This window comes from Ursus maritimus, unplaced genomic scaffold (assembly GCF_017311325.1).
Source record: "Ursus maritimus isolate PB19 unplaced genomic scaffold, ASM1731132v1 scaffold_14, whole genome shotgun sequence".
NCBI classification, from domain to species: domain Eukaryota; kingdom Metazoa; phylum Chordata; class Mammalia; order Carnivora; family Ursidae; genus Ursus; species Ursus maritimus.
The window spans coordinates 60343940-60363316 of NW_024423786.1; the positions used below are offsets into that span (position 1 = coordinate 60343940).

The 19377-nt window shown below is 58.8% G+C and overlaps 3 protein-coding genes across 7 annotated transcripts; all 3 read left to right on the plus strand.

Moving 5' to 3' along the window:
- Positions 1-400: 400 nt before the first annotated feature.
- Positions 401-7486, plus strand: LOC121102615 (tumor necrosis factor ligand superfamily member 12). Of its 4 annotated transcripts, none has more exons than XM_040629967.1 (7): positions 401-589; positions 748-798; positions 1350-1425; positions 2114-2167; positions 2258-2293; positions 6476-6600; positions 6771-7486. In XM_040629967.1, the coding sequence occupies exons 1-7, from the start codon at positions 431-433 to the stop codon at positions 7020-7022; spliced, it is 753 nt and encodes a 250-aa protein (XP_040485901.1). In that variant the 5' UTR covers positions 401-430; the 3' UTR covers positions 7023-7486. The 4 variants fall into 4 exon arrangements, with proteins under 4 accessions (XP_040485901.1, XP_040485902.1, XP_040485899.1 ...); XM_040629968.1 differs by having other exon boundaries at positions 751-798; XM_040629965.1 differs by having other exon boundaries at positions 408-589; positions 2117-2167.
- A 393-nt stretch (positions 7487-7879) lies between these two features.
- Positions 7880-11164, plus strand: TNFSF13 (TNF superfamily member 13). Of its 2 annotated transcripts, XM_008687962.2 has the most exons (6): positions 8052-8888; positions 9241-9319; positions 9453-9500; positions 9645-9763; positions 9978-10092; positions 10296-11164. In XM_008687962.2, exons 1-6 carry the CDS (start codon positions 8631-8633, stop codon positions 10403-10405), a joined length of 729 nt encoding a protein of 242 aa, XP_008686184.1. In that variant the 5' UTR covers positions 8052-8630; the 3' UTR covers positions 10406-11164. The 2 variants fall into 2 exon arrangements, with proteins under 2 accessions (XP_008686185.1, XP_008686184.1); XM_008687963.2 differs by lacking the exon at positions 9453-9500 and having other exon boundaries at positions 7880-8888.
- Positions 11165-11531: 367 nt separating this feature from the next.
- On the plus strand, positions 11532-19329 carry SENP3 (SUMO specific peptidase 3). The gene is made up of 11 exons (XM_040629969.1): positions 11532-11780; positions 12654-13379; positions 14158-14397; positions 14492-14603; positions 15110-15257; positions 15387-15434; positions 16050-16127; positions 17832-17969; positions 18129-18212; positions 18329-18379; positions 18801-19329. The coding sequence occupies exons 2-11, from the start codon at positions 12665-12667 to the stop codon at positions 18909-18911; spliced, it is 1725 nt and encodes a 574-aa protein (XP_040485903.1). The 5' UTR covers positions 11532-11780; positions 12654-12664; the 3' UTR covers positions 18912-19329.
- Positions 19330-19377: the final 48 nt, after the last annotated feature.

Below are 19377 nucleotides of genomic sequence, written 5' to 3' on the forward strand. Positions count from 1 at the left end.
TCGGCCTTCACCCCACTGCAGGGTCATCCCAGTCCCGGGCCCGAAATCCACAGTCGGGCCGAACGCAGGACTGGTCCCGTCGGAGGCGCGGGGGTCCCGCCGCCTCCCCCCGCCTCCACCGCACCCGGGCCTGGGTGGAGTCCCCGCGCGCTGCGCCCCCGCTCCCGCTCCCCCGCCGGCCCTCCGCGCCCGGGGCCCCTCCCGCGAACCCCGGCCCCGCGGGCCTCCTCCCGGGGTCGGCGCGGTGCACGCGCTCGGCCGCCCGCGGCTCAGCGCCCCCGCCGCGTCCGGCTTCCTGTGCGCTCCCCTCCCGGGCGCGTCCCTCGCCCCTCCCTCTCGGCCGCCCGCTCCGCCCGCCGGCTCCCCCGCCCCCGCCCCCGCGGGTCCCGGGCCGGGGGGGGCGGCGAGGCAGGCACAGCCCCCCGCCCCCATGGCCGCCCGTCGGAGCCAGAGGCGGAGGGGGCGCCGGGGGGAGCCGGGCACCGCCCTGCTGGCCCCGCTCGCGCTGGGCCTGGGCCTGGCGCTGGCCTGCCTCGGCCTCCTGCTGGCCGCGGTCAGCCTGGGGAGCCGGGCATCGCCGCCCGCCCAGGTGAGGCCCCTGCGGCGCAGCCCTCCCGGGGCCGGCGGGGCGCCGAGTCTGCGGAGCCGCGGACGGGGCCGGGTGGGCTGAGGGCACGGGGCCAGGAAGATGGGTGGAGGGTGAGATGTCAGGTGGAGGAGGACGGGGTGACGCTGCCTCCTTCCCAGCAGGAGCCTTCCCAGGGGGAGCTGGTGGCGGAGGAGGACCCGGACCTGCCGGTGAGTGGCCGTGGGTGCCGGGCGCGCGCTGCTGGGCGTGGGGAGTGCGCGCGAGCCGAGGGCGCAGGGTGTGCCCTGGCCGTGCCAACTGCGTGTGTGCGGGGGTGTGCACCGCCGTGCATGCGTATGTGGGACGGAGAGAGAGGGAGGGTGCCGGCTGTGTGGAAGGGGTTTGTGTCACCTGAGTCGGGAGTGTTTATTGGCTGTGGGTGAAGTGGGGGGTATGGGGTGGGGGGAGCTTGCCGTGGAAGAGGGATGCTGCTGGTGCGTGCAGGGTGTGTGCCCACTGTGCACGCCGACCGGGTGTGGGCGCGTGTGCACTGTGCCGAGTGCGCCGAAGGGTCTGTGCGGGTTTTGTGTGGCGGGGCGCTGGGGGGCGGGGTGGAGGCTGGGGCCTGACCCCAGGACCTGGCCTCCCCTTGGCCTCCCTAAGGCTTGTATGCCTGCTGCTGGCTGGTGCCTCTCCCGACGGGGGCCCCCTGTCGGTCTCAGTTTAGTCCCTGGTAGTCCCCGCAAGACCCCGGTTTAGCCCTACCCTTGATTCCCCGTAGGAACTGCATCCCCAGGCAGAGGAAAGCCAGGATCCTGGGCCTTTCCTGAAGCGGCTGGTTCGGCCTCGCAGAAACGGTGAGCATCCCTCAATCCGACCTTCGGGTATAATTGTAGTGGCCGGTCTGCCGTGGCTTCTGCGCTCATTATTGCTTTTGTTCAACGTAACAGCCCCACGGAGTGGGCAGAGCCAAAACCGTCATCTTCACTTACGGTGGGGATGGAGAAACTGAGGTATAGGTGGGGGGGTTCAGAGTCCGGCAGCTAATCACTTGAGCCGCAAACCTAGAATTCTGGCGGTCTCTCTCATAATCCCCTCCCATGTCATGGATCTGCTTCTCACTTGAGACCCTAGGCCAGATATGAAGGAGGGGATGGCCCAGGGTTAGGGGAACCCATGGGGTCCTGATGGAGACAAGGTGGGGGAGGAGGCGGAGGCCAGGGCCCCGGGAAGCAGAGAGACTTGTGAATGGGATGACCACGTGACCCTATGTCCAGGTTTGCACGGGGCTGTCCCCGCTGACTGTTACCTCCGTGAGATTTTTAAGAGCAACCCTTTTGCTCTTAGGAACAACCCAGTTTGGGTGATGAATGATGCAATCATTCTGCTTATGGGGGTGGTGTGGCCCGAGGCTCTGAGGCCAGGAGTCCGGACAAGAATAAGGATGCTGGGGCTCTGAGAGGGAGGCGCAGCTGGGGAGCGGCTCCTGGGCCCCCCAGAATAAGGGGGCGCTATATTCCCTGTCTGTCTTTCCCTGATTCTCAGCAGCCAAAGGCCGGAAGCCGCGGGCTCGCAGAGCTGTTGCTGCCCACTATGAAGGTTGGTGATGGGGGGGCCGTGCCCCGGGGAGACGGGTGGTGGAGGGGTGGGGCGGGGCGGGTCTTAACGGCCCTTTCCTGTGCCTTACAGTTCACCCACGACCGGGACAGGACGGAGCACAGGCTGGTGAGACCCCACTCCCACCTCTGAGCTCCCCCCTGACCCCCACAGCACTGACCTCCTAGAAAAGGGGGCCCTCAGAACCTTTCACTTTCCGCTGACCTCCCCCGCTTTCCGCCTGGGAACCCCAGAAGCCAGTTCAAGAAAATCCTCAGGGCTCTCTCAGCTCCCAAACCTGGTCCCTGTCTGTGACCCAGGCGTGAGAACCCAGGCAGACTCCCCACACCCAACCACCAGCCTTCCGTCTTGTGCAAGAAACACATTTGATTCTTCCCTCTTCTTCCCCCACCCACGTAATCCGTGAGTCTTCACGCCTGACCATTTTTCTTAAAGTGTTTCTACTGTGCTCCTTTTCCATCCCTACCCCACCTCCCATCTCAGCACCATGACCTCAGAGCCTCAAACCCAGTCTCTAGCCTCTTCCCCATCCCAGCCCCCTGCCCCTCCTTACTCTGTGCCCCGCTAAGGCCTTCTGGACTCACTGTCATTATTCCATTGCTCATTGGCCTGGCTGCAGCCTCTCCATGGGCTGCTCTCCACCCCTTTTCCCTGTACACTCTTACGCAGTCTCCAAACTTGGCCTGATGCCTCTCCCCACCAGTGTGCCTCTTCTGAATTTTGCACACACTGTGCCCTCACCTGGAATGCCCTTCCATGGGACAGGCCAGGAGACAAGACAGGAGGGTGGCTGGGCCTAGGGGGTCTGGCAGCTGAGATGGAGGCCAGTAGAGGGACTCGGTGTGTGGCTTGAAGATAGGGCTTGCTTATGGGTTGGCTGTGCAGGGGAAGGGAAGAAATCAAAAGTGACTTCCGGATTTTTCACTTGGGCATCCTTGGCAATAATGATGCCATTTATGGAGATGCGGTTTACCAGGGAAGAAATAGGTTGGGAGGTACGTAAATTAATAATGGAATTTCAGATCTCCTACTAAACAAGGGGACAAGTGATGATAAATGAGGGAGTGCCCCAGGTGGGTGGCTGGACATAGTTGGCTAGCCAAGGCTAGGTCAGGACGCCTATGGTCAGGAGCCATGGCCATACGGATGGTGTTTAGAGCTCTAGGGTTGAATGAGGCACGAGGGGGAAGAAGGGCCCCAGGAGTGAGGCCCGGGGGCTCTGAGACATCCAGAAGTGGCGCGGAAGAGGAGAACCCAGCGGAGACTGAGAACCAGCCCGACGGAAGGGAAGAAGGCCGGGGAGGAGGGTGTCCTGTGATCTGAGAGAAGACGCGGTCTCACCAACGAGGGTGTGGTTGTCTGTGCTGAATGCAGCTGAGAGGTCACATGATTTGACCATGGGGGTTTGGTAACCTTAAAAGTCAGCTGGTGACCTTGGCCAGGGTGGCTTCAGTGGTGCAGTTAGGATAGAAGCCAGTGTGGACGGGGTTAAGAGAAAATGGGAAAGAGGAATTGGAGATAGGGACAGCCCTTTCCAGAAGTTTCTCTGTGATGAGCAGAGCAATGGGCCAGTGGCTGGAGGGAGATGTGGATGGAGGAAAAATTCAGTCCTTCTGGGGATAAGCAGTACTGCAGGGATCTTAGCTAACATTGACCGAATGTCCCGTTCATCCAGACCTCCTAGCGGGTCCTAAAAGGAAGATATTCTGATCTGCTCCATTTTACAGAGGGAGGTTACTTAACCTGTCCGAGGTCATGACGATACTCAGTGGTGGGACCAGGATTCGAAGCTCGCTAGAGTGTGCTTGTGGACTGGACATGCCCAGCGCAGGGGTATGGGGGACCCGCAGGGCAGTGTCCAGAAAGGGGGCAAGGGGTGGGTTCCAGAACGAAGGGAGGGGACACATCGTCCCATCATCACAAGAGGGTCCGTGGAGAATGTGAGCACAGGTCAGTTTTTGGCTCTGGTCGGGGGAGGTGAGGGAGCCCTTGCCTGACGACTTCTAGGTCCTCTGGACAATGAGGAAGATGGGCAGGTGGGTCCAGGAGAGAGGGTACAAAACCCTTGCCTCGATGAGTACCGGAGCAAGAGGAGAGTAGCCAGGCAGTGAAGAATGTCCACGTGAGGCTGTGCTTGTGACACCGTGGGCCCAGGCACACCATGCCCTTTGGCCAACCGGCCTTTCCTGCAGCCGGCTCCAAAGTGGGGAATGTCCTGCCTCCTCTCCCCCTACTCTTCATGCCCCGGGGCCAGCCCTTCTCCCCTCCGGATGGACCATTTAGTTGAGTACTTACCCAGACATTCATTCCCCTCGCTGCCTGACAACCTGCTGTTGGTAAGGACCGGGCTCGGGGCCCGCAGGGAATGACACCCAGACCTATCCTCAGAAGATGACCGTCCAGGACAGGAGACAAGCATATAAATTTGGAAATTACAGTATGCCGCGACGAGAACAATAAGGAAAGTGGCATAGAGGAAGACAAACAACTTTACAGTGGAGTCAGGGACTCCTTCCCCCAGAAGGCGTGGGCCTTGAAGCAGGAACCGAAGGTGGACGAGGGGTCAAGGACGTTCCAGGTAGAAGGAACCACTTGTGCCAAAGCCCCGAGTTGGCCACGAGTAAGACAAGCAGCTCCGTGTGCTTGGAGGGCAGTGCTCGCGGACAGTGTGGGCCGGGAGCTTGGGGGAACACAGGGAGCCAGGCCACAAAGGGAGTCTGGAAGGCGTTCTGAGGTCAGAGCAAGAAGAGGCAGGCTCCCACCTGCGTTTTAGAAACCTCGCTGTGCAGTCATGTGTAGGGAATCAGCTGCAGCAGGAAGAAGGCGAACCGGGGGAGTCCGACCGGGAGGGAGGCTGGGAAGAACCCCCGCGGGAGTGGCAGGGGCCAGGCTGGGGAGGGAGACGGCCCAGCGACTGGGGTGGCAGAACCTGTAGGAACTGGAAGCTGGGGAATCACATGGGTGAGGATGAGGGAGGGCTGGGCAAGGCGGCTGCCCAGTGAGGCCCAGGAGAGCCGCCGGTGAATCCAGACAAAGCCAGATCTGTGGGCCCTGTTCGCCGCCTCCCTCTGGCCTCCCACCAGCGTTCTCTGGGTGCCGGCTCAGAGCAGGCCCGGCCCTGCGTGCCATGCCACGGTAGCGAGAAGGAGGCCGTGGTCGGACCCCACACTGGCACATAAATAAATAAGCCGGATGATCCCGTGCCCGGGACGGCTATGAAGGAAATGGGCTGGCGTGGGGAAGAGACGACAGGTGGGGCTGGGACTGGCTGTTTGGACCTGGGGGGCCAGAGGAGGAAGGGCTGTCAGCTGAGTCGGGATCTGACGGAGGGAAGGGGCTCGCTGTGTGCAGGGGCGTGGGGTGGGGGAGGCAGGAAGATGGCAGGGGTCATGTGAGCTAGCCCCCTGTGTCATTGAGATTGGAGTGGAGAGAGAGACCGGGGTGGCCCGGGGAGGACCGGGGAAGCCACCTGAGGTCCTGCTCCGTCATTTTATATTCGTCTTCTTGGCCCTGACCTTAGCTCTCGGCTTTTTAATTTTTTGGCCCGGTTGTATTGAGCTAGACTTCACTGTACCGCACAATTCGCCCACTTAAAGTGGACAGTTGGGTGGTGTTTAGTCTTGGCCTGTTCACACAGCTGTGCAGCCGTCAGCACAGAAAGACACCGCGTACCCTTTAGGCAACACCCCTATTTCTCCCACCCACCCCCAGCTCTAAGCCTCCACCGATCTAGTTTCTGGCTCTGTGTATTTATTTATCTGGGAATTTCATGGAAATCCCATAACATGTGGTCCTTTGGGATGGACTTCTTTCACTTAGCGTAATGCTTTCGGTTCGTCCACAGGGCAGCATTTTTTAAGGGTCAAATAATATCCCATGGTGTGGCCATGCCACCGTTTTCCTTACCCATTCATCGTGCGATGGACATTGGGTGCCCTTCTCTTATTTTTAATGTTCGTACTCCAAGCACTACATGATTCCAGTGTGGTACGTAGACGTTCTCGGAGTAAAGAGGCAAACAGCAGAGACACAAAATACCAAAGCCCCCAGCGCTTCTCCTTCCATCTGGCTCTTCTCCCCGGAAGTGGCCGGTGACGCCTTGCTTCTCACTGCTCTGGTCACAGACCCGTGTAAACGTCGCATGTCTTCACACACTTCTGTCACACCGCGGGCTCCCTGGGCCCGCGCCATCTCTGCCTCTTCTGGGTGAACGGGGACCCCCAGTCTTATGTCCTCAACGGGCCCCTGGGGAGGGTGAGAAAGTCCTGATCGCTGAACACCCCCCTTCAGGTGTGGACGGGACGGTGCGCGGCTGGGAGGAGGCCAAAATCAACAGCTCCAACCCCCTGCGCTATGACCGCCAGAGCGGGGAGTTTCTGGTCGTGCGCGCCGGGCTCTATTACCTGTACTGTCAGGTAAGCCCCACCTGGCCGCATGGTACAGCGGGGATGGCGGGGGGGAACGGGGGCGGGGGGGGCGGGGGCGAACTAAAGCGGGGAGGGGAGCTGGGGGTCGCCAAGGCTGCTGGAAACGGAGCTGCGGCCGGCAGAGGCCTGGACTCCGCCGCCTCCCGCCCGGCCGGCAGGTGCACTTTGACGAGGGGAAGGCCGTCTACCTGAAGCTGGACTTGCTGGTGGATGACGCGCTGGCCCTGCGCTGCCTGGAGGAGTTCTCGGCCACTGCCGCCAGCGCCCTGGGGCCCCAGCTCCGCCTCTGCCAGGTGTCGGGCCTGCTGCCCCTGCGGCCAGGGTCGTCCCTGCGGATCCGCACCCTCCCCTGGGCCCATCTCAAGGCCGCCCCCTTCCTCACCTACTTTGGACTCTTCCAGGTTCACTGAGGGGCCCCAGTGGCGCCCCCGCTCTCCCCCCCTCCTCTCCCCCTCCCCCACCCCGCCCCCTGCCCGCCCTCTGCAGGCCGCCTGGACTTGTTCACATTTGTTTCCTGGCCACATAGATAATCCCCTTCTCCTCTGACGCCCCCCCCCCACCTCACTAGCTCCCGAACCCCTGGTCTTTCGACGCCCCCATTTATCTCCTGACTCCCTGCCCTGGCCACAACCCCCAGGACACTGTGTCTGCTCTACTCTGGGTGAGGATGGGTCCCCAACGCCCCCCGTTCAGGCACTAATTGGGGCTGGACGCCAGGGAGCCCAGGACTAGGCCGGGAGCTCCCCACCACGAGGGCTAAGAGCAAGACAAGCTCCTTCCCTGATAATTCCCTGTGGATTTTTAAAAACAGATATTATTTTTATTATTATTGTGACAAAATGTTGATAAGTGGATATTAAAGAGAATAAACCACGGTCTCTCTCTTTACTGGGGCTCAGGGAACATTTCTCAGGGTAGCCGAGGGCTACGGGAAGGGGGTCTGGGCACCCAGGAGTGGGGACTAGCCTGCCTTTGACCCCTGAGGCACGAGCAAAGAGTGGAAAGGCAAAGTGCCAGGAAAAAAAAAAATCAGTCCTGTGCCCAAGGTCCAGCAGAAGCTGCCTCATTTACCTAGGAGGCGGGCTTCCTCCTGCGGGCAATCCCTGGCTGGGAGGAGCAAGGGCCCTTCCTCTTGGCAGCCCCGGGACGTTCTGCAGGTGCTAGCATGAGCCCTGGCTGGGATGCGGGGTGGGAGCAGGCCCGAAGGGGAGCTCGGGGTCAGGAAGCAAGATGCTGGGGCCCAGGAACATGGGAACCCAGGCCCCTGGGTCCAGGGGAAGGACTCCTACAGTGGTAGGGTGCTTGGGGCTGTCTTTCTCTCTCTGACCAGGGCCTTATGTAAGAGCCTTTCTCGGGAAACAGGAAGTCCTCCTTGCCAAGTTCAGCACAGGGAGTAGTGCAGGCCTTATTCCAACACACCCGGCCTGGCCTTAACCCCAGAACTCAGCCAGTTTCTTGCTTCCGCGACCCTGGTTCTCCTTCCTATCTACCCCTGCCCCTCCTTTTCCACCTTCAGTCATTTCCGAAGATCTCCCCCATGGCTGAGCCAGAGGGTCTTTACCCTCTCACCCCTGGACCCCCAAGGCTGCCCAGTTTGCCCCTCCATCCCTGCTCTTGGCACCATGCCCCAGAGCCAGCCACCCTTCCCTCCCCCACTTCTGGGGCCGTCCCAGGGTTCCTGTGCTCGGCCGCTCCTCCTGGGTGTCACTGGCAGTCCTGTCCTTCCTAGAGAGACTGACACCAAGTTCTCCTGAGGCTGGAGGAGGGTGTGTGTGTGTGTGTGTGTGTGTGTGTGTCCGTCCGGAGGGGGCATCTCGAGACAACACCGGCCCCACGGCGGGGTGCCAGGAGCGCCAACAGTGCCCCTTGCTGGCTCTCCTCCTCCCTTTTTTATTCTCAAGTTCCTTTTTATTCCTCCCTTGCGTAACGCTCTTCTTCCCTTCTGTACCCCCACCCTCCCCACCACCTCCCCGCCACCCCACTCCTGAGGCCACAGCCTCCGGCAGGGTCCCCAGCTCATGCCAGCCTCATCTCCTTCCTTGCTAGCCCCCAAAGGGCCCCCGGGAGACATGGGGGGCCCGGCCCGAGAGCCGGCACTCTCAGTCGCCCTCTGGTTGAGTTGGGGGGCAGCTCTGGGGGCCGTGGCTTGTGCCATGGCTCTGCTGACCCAGCAAACAGAGCTGCAAAATCTAAGGAGAGAGGTGGCTCGCCTGCAGAGGGCCGCAGGGCCCTCCGGGAAGGAGGAAGGGCATCCATGGCTGAGCGTCCGGGAGCAGGTGAGTGAGGGGAGAAGGGGGTGGGGGAGAAGAGGCTGGGTGCCAGGGCCATCTCGGGTGTCCTGGGTCTAGCCTCGCGGTCTGTGAAGTTTTGAGTAGGTGCAAGAGAGGGTCCCAGGTTTGGAGGTCAAGGGAGCAGCCGTTCTAGGACAGGAAATTGTTAAAGATTAATGCTTCTCATGCCTACCAGATCCTGGAGGACAGCCAGCACCAAGACTCAGGTCGCTAGGGAAAAGTGCATGAGTGATGTGAGGCGCTCCTGGGGCTGGGAGGCAGGTAAGGGGAGCTGGGAGGAAAAGCTGCTGGGAACCCTTGCTTCTTAGCCTAACCCTGACCCTCTTTCCACAAGCAGAGCCCCGATGCCCTGGAAGCCTGGGAGAATGGGGAGAGATCCCGGAGAAAGAGAGCTGCACTCACCCATAAACAGAAGAGTGAGGCCTTCGGGGTGCAGCAGGGGTGGGACGTGATCAAGCAGCAGGGGGATCTGGAGATCATTCCCCCGAGCCAGGGGGAGGGGGGAGGGGCCAGGTGGGCACTGCTTAGATCTCCTTCTTCTGTCCTCAGAGAAGCACTCCGTTCTGCACCTTGTCCCCATCAACATCACCTCCAAGGGTGAGCACTACTTTAGATAATGGCTCTGGGGGAGGGGCAAGATCAGGGAACTTCAGGGCTGGCACCTGGGCCCAAGAGAATCCTAGAGGTGAACAGTCTCTGAGAATGCCCGGAAGTCCTGATTGCAACAATCCTCACTTCCAGAGGACTCCGATGTGACGGAGCTGATGTGGCAACCAGCTCTGAAGCGTGGGAGAGGTTTGGAGGCGCAGGGATATGTTGTTCGAGTCTGGGACGCTGGAGTTTATCTGCTGTACAGCCAGGTAAACCCACACATACCCTAAGCCTCATCTGCGGGCTGAGAGGTCCGTTCTCCCAGGGCCTGGACGCCCTGGTACTGAGGGTTCATACCTCTGTTCGTACCAAACCTCAAAAACCCTCCTTCCTTCCCCGGCTCCCTCGTCCAGGCTCCGGAGGCCTCCCAGGCCTGAGCCATGCTTTCTCATTTCCTTCAGCTTCTCCTCCATTCCCTGTCAGGTCCTGTTCCATGATGTGACTTTCACCATGGGTCAGGTGGTGTCTCGGGAGGGCAAGGGAAGGCAGGAGACTCTCTTCAACCCGGACTGGGCCTACAACAGCTGCTACAGTGCTGGTGAGAGCCCCGTGGGCAGGGCAGGGCGGCTGCGAGAAGAGCAGGGTGTCTCTGACCCCGGGGGGCCGGAAGCCTGGGTGGACAGGTAGATCTGGGGGTGCAGGCCAGGAAGCAGAAGGAAGGCTGAGCTGGAGCAGGGAGGGGAGGCACCAGAGTCTGCGGGACTGTGCTTCATGGAGCGTATCTTTTCTCCCGTTTCTCAGGTGTCTTCCACCTACACCAAGGGGATATTCTGAGTGTCACAATCCCCCGGGGAAGGGCGAAACTTAGCCTCTCTCCACACGGAACCTTCCTGGGGTTTGTGAAACTGTGATTATGATATGGATGGTGGTTTTGAGCTCGGAAGACAAGGGTGGGTACATGCTGGAGACAGCCAAGAGCGCCTCTTCTGGGTTTGACTGGAACCCTGGGTTTGACGGCTCATCACTCTGCGCTCCTCCCTTTTCCGCCCCCCCATCCCCTAGACTTTGATGTCCTGGATATTAAAGAGGTGTAATATCTTGCTTTTGTCCCCCATCCAGCCCCACATTCTGTTGGGGGGTGGGGTGGGCAATGCCAGGCCTTGTCTGGACCTACTTTGGGCCCTACTGGAATGCTTCCAGAACAGCACCGCCACCTAGCGGCAGTTTGAGAGAATCAGCCTGCGTGTTGGCACAAGCCCACGAAGCCTCCCTCCTCTCGGGAAGACTCGTGGTTCCCTACGCCACACCTCTCCCCAGGTACCCGCTGCCTCCTCGCTCCACAAGAAGCCTCACCCCCACTTCTCTCCCCAGCTCCGGGGGCCCAGTTCCCAGCACTGTCTCCGGGGGTGTGTTTATTACGCGCGCGTCTGCAGGGGGTGCCCGACGACGGCGGTCCCTTTGCAGCGACATTACTGCTCTAGTGCCAAGTTCTGCCCTTCCTGCTCTCCACTCCCCTGGCGTGACGGGCCCCTCCAAGCCCCTCTGGGCTGGGACGGGTGTTCGGGGAGCCTTGGGTAAATCGTGCGCCCTAATGCTGGTCTGCCTTCACTCCTCTGGGCTCTTCTTTCTGCTCAAGACCTGCTTAGACTTAAATAAAAGAGAATAAACGATTCCATTCCCCTCGCTGCCTTGCCTAGCCCCGGGATCTCCCCCGGCGCGCCCCAAGGGACCCAGGTTCCGCTGCCCCGGGGCTCGGGCCCGCAAGCGCTCCGAAGGGGCTACGCGGCGGGACACGCAGCTGGGGGGAGGGGGACACGCAAGCGCAAACGGGAGAGAGGTGGGATCGCCGCGCGCGGCCCGGAGCAGCGGGCGTGCGCAGGCGCAGCCCCGCACGGGGCTCGAGGGCGGGACGGTCCCGTGGCGTCTACGCTCTCAAGTAGGCGGGACTAGGCGCGTGCTGGCCGCGCCGGCGCTGTTCGCCGGGTGTGACGTACAAATCGTGCGCCGCCAGCGCCGGTGGGCCTGGGGCTCGCGGGAGGGGAAGGAGGAGAAGGAGGAGGGGGAGGTGGTGGAGGTGGAGGCTGAAGCAGAGCAAGAGGCGGCCGCGGCGGGGCGGCTTGGCGGCGCGGCGCGCGGCCCAGAAGCGTTGGAATCCTGAATTGAGAGGGCTGCGCCTGAAGACAGCAGGAGTGGCGGGGCCGCTGCCGTCGCCGGAGAGATGAGCCGGGAAGCTTGAGGCCGGAGACGCCCGCCCTCGGGCCCGTCCGCCCGGCTTCCCCGCTCCCGGTGAGGACGCCCCCTACCCTTCCCCCAGCTCTGCCGCGGCCTCTCCCGATCCTGGACTTCATTCCCACCTAACGGGGGCCCGGGAGGCCCTCGAAGGGGCTTCTTAAGGCCCTCGGGCGCCGAACTGTCCTGAGCCTGTGGGACCAAACCGGTGTGGGACGCATTCTGGCCCCCGGGAACGGAGCAGGAGAGGGGGCTGGGCCAGCGTGGCTCACGCGGCTCAGTTCTGTCCCAGCGCCTTGATCCGCCTGCCTAAGCACCGATTGGGTTCTCTTTCAGTTTCCTTTAACATTCTTCCGTTTTCATTAGATTTTACTACCTGAACCATAGCCCTGGGATCCCCATTCCCTCCTGAGACCTCCTGAGACGACCTGAGCATGCCCCTCCCCTCCCCGCCCCAGCCCCCATTCATTCCAAGGTGGTAGAGAACTCTCTTCCCACTCTAGACCACGGTTTCCCTGTGGAAGTTGTGTCCTCCTCAGCTGTCTCTATCATGTCAGGATTCTCGTGCTGAGCCGTGCCCCTCATTAGGTGTTCAATTAGGCTACCCCTGGTGGTCTTAAATAGAGAAGTAGAGCCTGGAAATACTGGGTTTAACCTGGGGATCTGAGAAATAGGATCCCGGTGGCTTGCTGCTGAGCCTTATTCTTCTTTGCTCCTATCTGGTCAGGGGAGAAATGATGACACGGACTTTAAAGGGCCCCTTGTGGACCATGTTAACCGAAACGATCGGCAATCTGTAGGATTTTGCGTTTTTTTCCTCTCCCCTTAGATTATTTGCATCTGATTCCAGAGAAGGCATGCTGAGGAAGAGAGGCAAGATCCTGGGGTACAGGCTGTTTGGATTCTGACACTCTGACCGTTGTTTTACAGGCTACTGGAAGATGAAAGAGACTATACAAGGGACCGGGTCTTGGGGGCCTGAGCCTCCTGGACCTGGCATAGCCCCAGCTTACTCAAGTCCCAGGCGGGAGCGTATTCGTTGGCCCCCACCCCCCAAACCCCGACTCAAATCAGGTGGAGGGTTTGGGCCAGATCCTGGGTCAGGGACCACAGCGCCAGCCAGACGCCTCCCTGTCCCTCGGCCCTCTTTTGATGCCTCAGCTAGTGAAGAGGAGGAAGAAGAAGAGGACGACGAGGATGAAGATGAGGAAGAGGAAGTGGCAGCTTGGAGGCTGCCCCCCAGATGGGGTCAGCTGGGAGCCTCCCAGCGGCCTCGCCCTCCCCGCCCTACGCATCGAAAAACCTGCTCCCAGCGCCGCCGCAGAGCCATGAGAGCCTTCCGGATGCTGCTCTACTCAAAAAGCACCTCGCTGACATTCCACTGGAAGCTTTGGGGGCGCCACCGGGGCCGGCGGCGGGGCCTCGCACACCCCAAGAACCATCTTTCGCCCCAGGAAGGGGGTGCAACGCCACAGGTGCCATCCCCCTGCTGTCGTTTTGACTCCCCTCGGGGGCCACCTCCGCCCCGGCTGGGTCTGCTAGGTGCTCTCATGGCTGAGGATGGGGTGAGAGGGTCTCCACCAATGTCCTCTGGGCCCCCAGTGGAGGAAGATGGATTAAGGTGGACTCCAAAGTCTCCTCTGGACCCTGACTCTGGTAAGGTGGGAATGGGTGGAGGGGGGAGTGGGGAGGATCAGAAGCCTCTTGTGGTGGTGACAGCTGGGCTTAAAGCCAGTAGGACGGCACGGGGGGGGGGGCCGGGATAGCTGTGAAATGTCTTAAGCTCCTCTTTGAGCAGGAACTAAGTCTGGGGAGGTAGTCAGGGCCGGGATACAGAGTCCCTAGGTAGGTGTTCTGTGTGTAGATGAGAAAGGGAGGTGTGGTTTACGAAAGTCGAGCCAGCCTTATGCGTTTAAAATCCCTCTTCATTTGCCCTTTCAGAATAAAGGGGCGTGTGCATCTGCAAAGGGTGCCGGTCTCCTAGTGGTGGGATGGGATTTCTCTGAGTAGTGGACTGCGTCACCTGCAGTGAGTGACACTCTCACTCAGAATGTTTCCTTCGGGGCCTCTCAGCCAGACAATTTCCAGCTATGTTTTTACCAGTCGTTGGAGTATTTATCAAACGTTTGCAGGGTACTGTACTAGGAACCAGGTATACAGTGGTGATAAGTATCTCTGAAATTTAGATCTCTCTGAATCTTAGTCTCGTTTTGCTTCTGCCCTGTGAGTAGTACGTCTTCTTTTCTGTTCTTTACAATCTCTCAGACGTGCTCATTTCACGCTTGAGGTTTCCTTTCCTTAGAGTTTATATTGGTGGATTCCGTTTCAGTTTATCCTTGTGGCCTTATAATTTGTGTGTGTCATTTACTCTTACCCCATTGTTCTTTGATCTGAGCCGCTTTCTCATCCCCATCCTGTTTCCCCTGTCCTCCAGGCCTCCTCTCCTGTACTCTTCCCAACGGCTTTGGGGGACCCCCTGGGCCGGAAGGGGAGCGGGGTCTGGCACCCCCTGATGCCAGCATCCTCATCAGCAATGTGTGCAGCATCGGGGACCACGTGGCCCAGGAACTGTTTCAGAGCTCAGATCTGGGCGCTGCAGAAGAGGCAGAGCGGCCTGGGGAGAAAGCTGGCCAGCACAGCCCCCTGCGGGAGGAGCATGTGACCTGCGTACAGAGTAAGGGACCTTAGAGGGCCCACTCTCTTCCTCACAGCCAGCTCCTAAACTGGAGTCTGGAGGCCTCATCCCTCTCCCCTTTCCCTCCGCTCAGGCATCTTGGATGAATTCCTTCAGACTTACGGCAGCCTCATCCCCCTCAGCACTGATGAGGTAGTAGAGAAATTGGAGGACATTTTTCAGCAGGAGTTCTCTACGCCTTCCAGGTGAGGCATGAATGAGGTGCCCTGAGAAGAGGGCTGGGACCTGACGGTAGGGAGAGAATGCTGCTGCCTTTTCTCCCATAGGGATGTACTTGGGGAGGAGGAAGGGAGAACTAAAGGGGAGGAATCTGCAGGCAGAGTGCCAAGCCCCAGTGAGCTGCAGGGGGTGGGGCGGGGGGAGAGCTTTACCTGAGACCCCAAAATACTGTGTATACCTGATACTCATGTGCCTCTTTCTGGAGACTGGGCCTTTTAGCAGGTCTTCAAAAGGACATATGACCCCCAAAAAGATTAGTTGTTTGTTTGTTTGAAGTAGGCTCCACGCTGAGTGTGGAGCCCAACACGGGGCTTGAACTCAGGACCCTGAGATCAAGATCGGATGCTCAACCGACTGGGCCACCTGGGTGCCCCAAAAAGGAGAGTTTAGATTCTGACTCCGGGCAGTAGGAAGTACTTATGTATGCCCCAGCCCCTCAGCTCTTGTGTGACTCCACCCTCGGCCTCTTCAGGAAGGGCCTGGTGCTGCAGCTGATCCAGTCGTACCAGCGGATGCCGGGCAACGCCATGGTGAGGGGCTTCCGAGTGGCCTACAAGCGGCATGTGCTGACCATGGACGACCTGGGCACCTTGTATGGACAGAACTGGCTCAATGACCAGGTGAGGAGCAGTGGAGACACGGGCCCCAAAAGGGATTTCGGGAGCAGGGTGTCTGGGGCCCTCTGTTTGGGGGAGCCCTGTACCCATGCTGCACCCTCCATGGCAAGTTGCCTCCCATCTTCTCCCCAGGTGATGAACATGTACGGAGACCTGGTCATGGACACGGTCCCTGAAAAGGTAGGCCTTGCCAGGTACCTCGGTCCCCAGAAGACCGTCTGCGGTTCTAAGGAGCTTTTTCAGTGCCCTTTTATCGCTTTATCCATAAAGAGGATCTTTGTTTGTGGGCAGAGGGGGTAGAAGGCAGTCTGTTAAATTCAAATCTGTGATGTATTTTTTTTCCTTAAGATTTATTTATTTGATAGAGAAAGAGCGAGGTGAGGGGACAGGGGGAGAGAGAATCTCAAGCAGACTCCGTGCTGAGCCTGGAGCCCAAAGAGGGGCTCGATCTCTTGACCCTGAGATCGAGACCTGAACTGAAACCAAGAGTCGGATGCTTAAGTGACTGCGCCATCCAGGCGCCCCTCAAATCTGTAATCTTGGTCCTGAACTTACCTATTCTTTTCCCCCAGTGGGTAGTGTTTTTTCCCTGCGGCTAACTCCACAAATTGGGATGGGGAGCAGTACTATAAGGCTAAAAAGGATTTGGTTTTTTACCCTCAGTGAGTTGGAGTGGAGGCTGTTGAAACTGGCCCTTGGAGCCATAGTGAAATGGAGCGACGCGGGCACAGGAGACTTGGCAGGAGGGCCTGAGCTCTTTTAATTCCATCCAGCTCTTTTGTATCATTGGCACAGGTGCATTTCTTCAACAGCTTCTTCTACGATAAACTCCGTACCAAGGGTTATGATGGGGTGAAAAGGTGGACCAAAAACGTGAGTTACCAATTCACATCCGCTTGTGTGACACCTTCCCGGGAAAGGATCAGAGTTCTGTTTTCTAGGAGCCCCTCCCTCAGGCCTGCTCACTCAGTCTTTCAAATGTTAAAGGTCTTGTGTGTGTGTGAGGTCCTGCTGTAGGCACTCGGATTCAGTGTTAGATAAGGGAAATGGGCCTTTATGGAGTTAAGAGTAAATAAGCAGGTGAAATTTCAGCTAGTGCTAGGTGCTATGATTAACTTAAAAGGGTAATGGAGTAGCATGGGAGGTGGGTCCTTTAGATGGGCGATCTGGGAAGTCCTCTCTTTGCTGAGCCTCGAGTGATGAGGAGCCAGCCGTGTGCGGATCTGGGGGGAACGGTGGGGGGGGAACGGGACTCAGGGCGAGAAAGAGCATTTGAGGCACCGAAGGCCCACGTGGGTGTCCTATGTGGCTGGACCAGAGTGAGCGGAGGGAATATGGTAAGACATTCGGTCAGAGTGTCGATCGTGTAGGGATGGAGGAGAAGCTGAGGAGGGCACATCTTACTCTATGTGCCCCGAGAAGCCATTGAAAAGTTTTAAGGAGGCTGGGAAGTCCCTCACGTTTTAAACTCCTGTTGCCTGAGGGTTGGAAGGGGGGCAAGAATGGAAGCAGGCGGCAGACTCGGGGGGAGCACGGAAGCCTAGATGAACGACGCGGGCCAGGGCGCTGCCGGCAGAAAGAGAAGCAGCTTTCTCTGGGGCAGGTTTTGTGGTTGGAACGGATCGTATTTTCTGATGCGTTGGACGTGGGAATGAAGAAAAGCTAGGAATTAGGGAGGCCTGGGTTGGTAGTGGAAATTACTGGGGAGAAGAATTAGGAGGGAGCGCATTTGATTAGGGGGAAAAAAAAAGAGTTCCTTTCTCCCCTCTCGTTAGTTTCCTGCTCTCCAGTTCGAAGGCCGGGAAGTTTCCATAGTGAGGTCGGAGGACTCACTGGCTCCAGCATTTCTTCATTTTGGCCCCAGGTTCAGGGGCTCATACCCTCAGTGACCTGGCAGGCCTGCTTATCCCAGTCGAGGTGGGGGGATGCGCGGTGAGAAGAGCCTGGCCTTCTGCATACTTGTGCTTGAACCCCGCCTGTGGCCCTCTTGACCTTCGGCGGGTCGCCTTATTGTGCCAAGCTGCGTTCCCTCGTTTGTTAGGTCGACCGTGAGAACGTCCTCGTCAGATTGTCGTGTTAAGTGGCCAATCCTTACGAGGAACCGTGCCGTTCTTGTTAGCGTATTATGGACGTTAACTAATTTAACTCTCGTAACAAAGAGATGAGGTAGGTGCTGTCATTTTCAGCCTCTAACAGATAAGAGAACGGAGGTATAGAGAGTTATTACGCAGCTTGGTCACAAGCTAGTTAATGGAGGAGCTGGCTTTACACCCTGGCAGTCTGGCTCCAGAATCCTGAGCCTGGGTTCTTAGCTGCTCAGCACTTGGACCTTTAATGTGTGAAAAGTACCTGGCCATCCTGGGCTCACCAGTGTTTGTTCTGACACGACCTCCTCTGACCTGCCTTCTTCCTCACCCCTGGAGTCCACATATGCTGACCCTTGCCTTACAGGGGAGGGGCTGGGCCGTGTGCTCTGCCCCTTGGCTCCTTGCCTGCACCCCCACTCTTTAGGACCCTCGTGGCAATGGGCAGGACTCTCGGGCTATCTGACCTGACCTCCAGCACCACCCCCCTTAGGTGGACATCTTCAATAAGGAGCTACTGCTAATCCCCATCCACCTGGAGGTGCACTGGTCCCTCATCTCTGTCGACGTGAGGCGTCGCACCATCACCTACTTCGACTCGCAGCGCACCCTGAACCGCCGCTGCCCTAAGGTTGGAGAGGGAAGGGGGACAGACGGGCAGAACGTGGGGAGAAAATCCAGTGGCAAGGCATTCTGGGCAGAAGGGCGGGCCTGGTGGCTGGGACCACCATACCCTGAGTTCAGTTGGGAAACCCAGGCCATCATTTCCTCCTTTTTTCCGTCTGTGTAGCATATTGCCAAGTACCTACAGGCAGAGGCAGTGAAGAAAGACCGGCTGGATTTCCACCAGGGCTGGAAAGGTTATTTCAAAATGGTAAGTGTCTGGAGGGGGGTGGGGACAGGGTGGTGAGCGAGGTGTGGTAGGAGGCAGAGTTGAAGCCACACCCCCTAGGAGCCTCCAGGTGAAGGGCCTCCCTTTTTATTTTCTAGAATGTGGCCAGGCAGAATAATGACAGTGACTGTGGTGCCTTTGTGTTACAGGTAAGCAGATAGCAGTTGGGTTAATGTTTTGGGAAGGAGGTGGGAGACCGTTCGGCCTCCCCGATCTGGCTCACAGGCACTTGTGCAGCAGGGAGCACCCTTACGTGTTAGAATGCAGAAACGCGGAGTTCGGTGGTCCTCTCCTGGCTTCCCCATCCCACACTGGGACCGGGGCTCTTGGTGCTTGGTCTCTGGCTGTACTGTAGTTGCCTCCCGACCCCCAGTGCAGGTACCAAGAACAATGATTTTAGAGTCAGACTTGGAGCCCCAGGCTACGGGACCTCGGCTCCCTTTGTGAAATGTGGAAGTTCTTGGAAAGGTCGAGTGCGTTGGATCTGGCTCCTGTGAAGTGTGTAGCACAGGTCCTGACTTGGGGGATGCTCAGTAGGTGGTTCTCATGGCCTGCTTTGTCAACACCCAGTACTGCAAGCACCTGGCCCTGTCTCAGCCATTCAGCTTCACCCAGCAGGACATGCCCAAACTTCGTCGGCAGATCTACAAGGAGCTGTGTCACTGCAAACTCACTGTGTGAGCCACGTATCCCAGGCCTCAAGCCCATTCATTCATGGGCATGGGGACGTGGGGGACCCTTCCTTCCCAAGAAACTCCAGTTCCTTTCCTCTCTTGCCTCTCCCCACCCAGTTCCCTTTGGTTTTTCATATTTAAATGTTTTGATTTCTGTATTTTTTTCTTCGAGAGAATACTTGTTGATTTCTGATGTTCATGGGGGTGGCCATGGAACAGCCTCTTTTTCCCTCTGCCAGGGAGGAGTTTGGCCTTGTGGCCTGGGTGGGGCAGTCACCCCTTTCCGTGTGCAGGGGCGGGGCAGGAAAATCTGTGCTGGGGGTGGTGGGCGGGCAAAGGGATTACTGCCTGCCAGATCTTCAAACTTTTTTTTATATATATATATAAATGCCACGGTCCTGCTCTAGTCAATAAAGGATCCTTTGGAGATACATAGTGCCGGTCTTCCTTCTGTCAGCCACCCTGCCAGAGGC

Coding starts and splice junctions, on each gene's coding strand:
- LOC121102615 (XM_040629967.1), top strand. CDS start 431: ATGGCCGCCCGTCGGAGCCAGAGGCGGAGGGGGCGCCGGGGGGAGCCG. Junction 590..747: donor GGGCATCGCCGCCCGCCCAG/GTGAGGCCCCTG, acceptor CCTCCTTCCCAG/CAGGAGCCTTCCCAGGGGGA. Junction 1,426..2,113: donor GGTTCGGCCTCGCAGAAACG/GTGAGCATCCCT, acceptor CCTGATTCTCAG/CAGCCAAAGGCCGGAAGCCG.
- TNFSF13 (XM_008687962.2), top strand. CDS start 8,631: ATGCCAGCCTCATCTCCTTCCTTGCTAGCCCCCAAAGGGCCCCCGGGA. Junction 9,320..9,452: donor ACTCACCCATAAACAGAAGA/GTGAGGCCTTCG, acceptor TTCTGTCCTCAG/AGAAGCACTCCGTTCTGCAC. Junction 9,764..9,977: donor TTTATCTGCTGTACAGCCAG/GTAAACCCACAC, acceptor ATTCCCTGTCAG/GTCCTGTTCCATGATGTGAC.
- SENP3 (XM_040629969.1), top strand. CDS start 12,665: ATGAAAGAGACTATACAAGGGACCGGGTCTTGGGGGCCTGAGCCTCCT. Junction 14,398..14,491: donor GCATGTGACCTGCGTACAGA/GTAAGGGACCTT, acceptor CCCTCCGCTCAG/GCATCTTGGATGAATTCCTT. Junction 15,258..15,386: donor AGAACTGGCTCAATGACCAG/GTGAGGAGCAGT, acceptor TCTTCTCCCCAG/GTGATGAACATGTACGGAGA.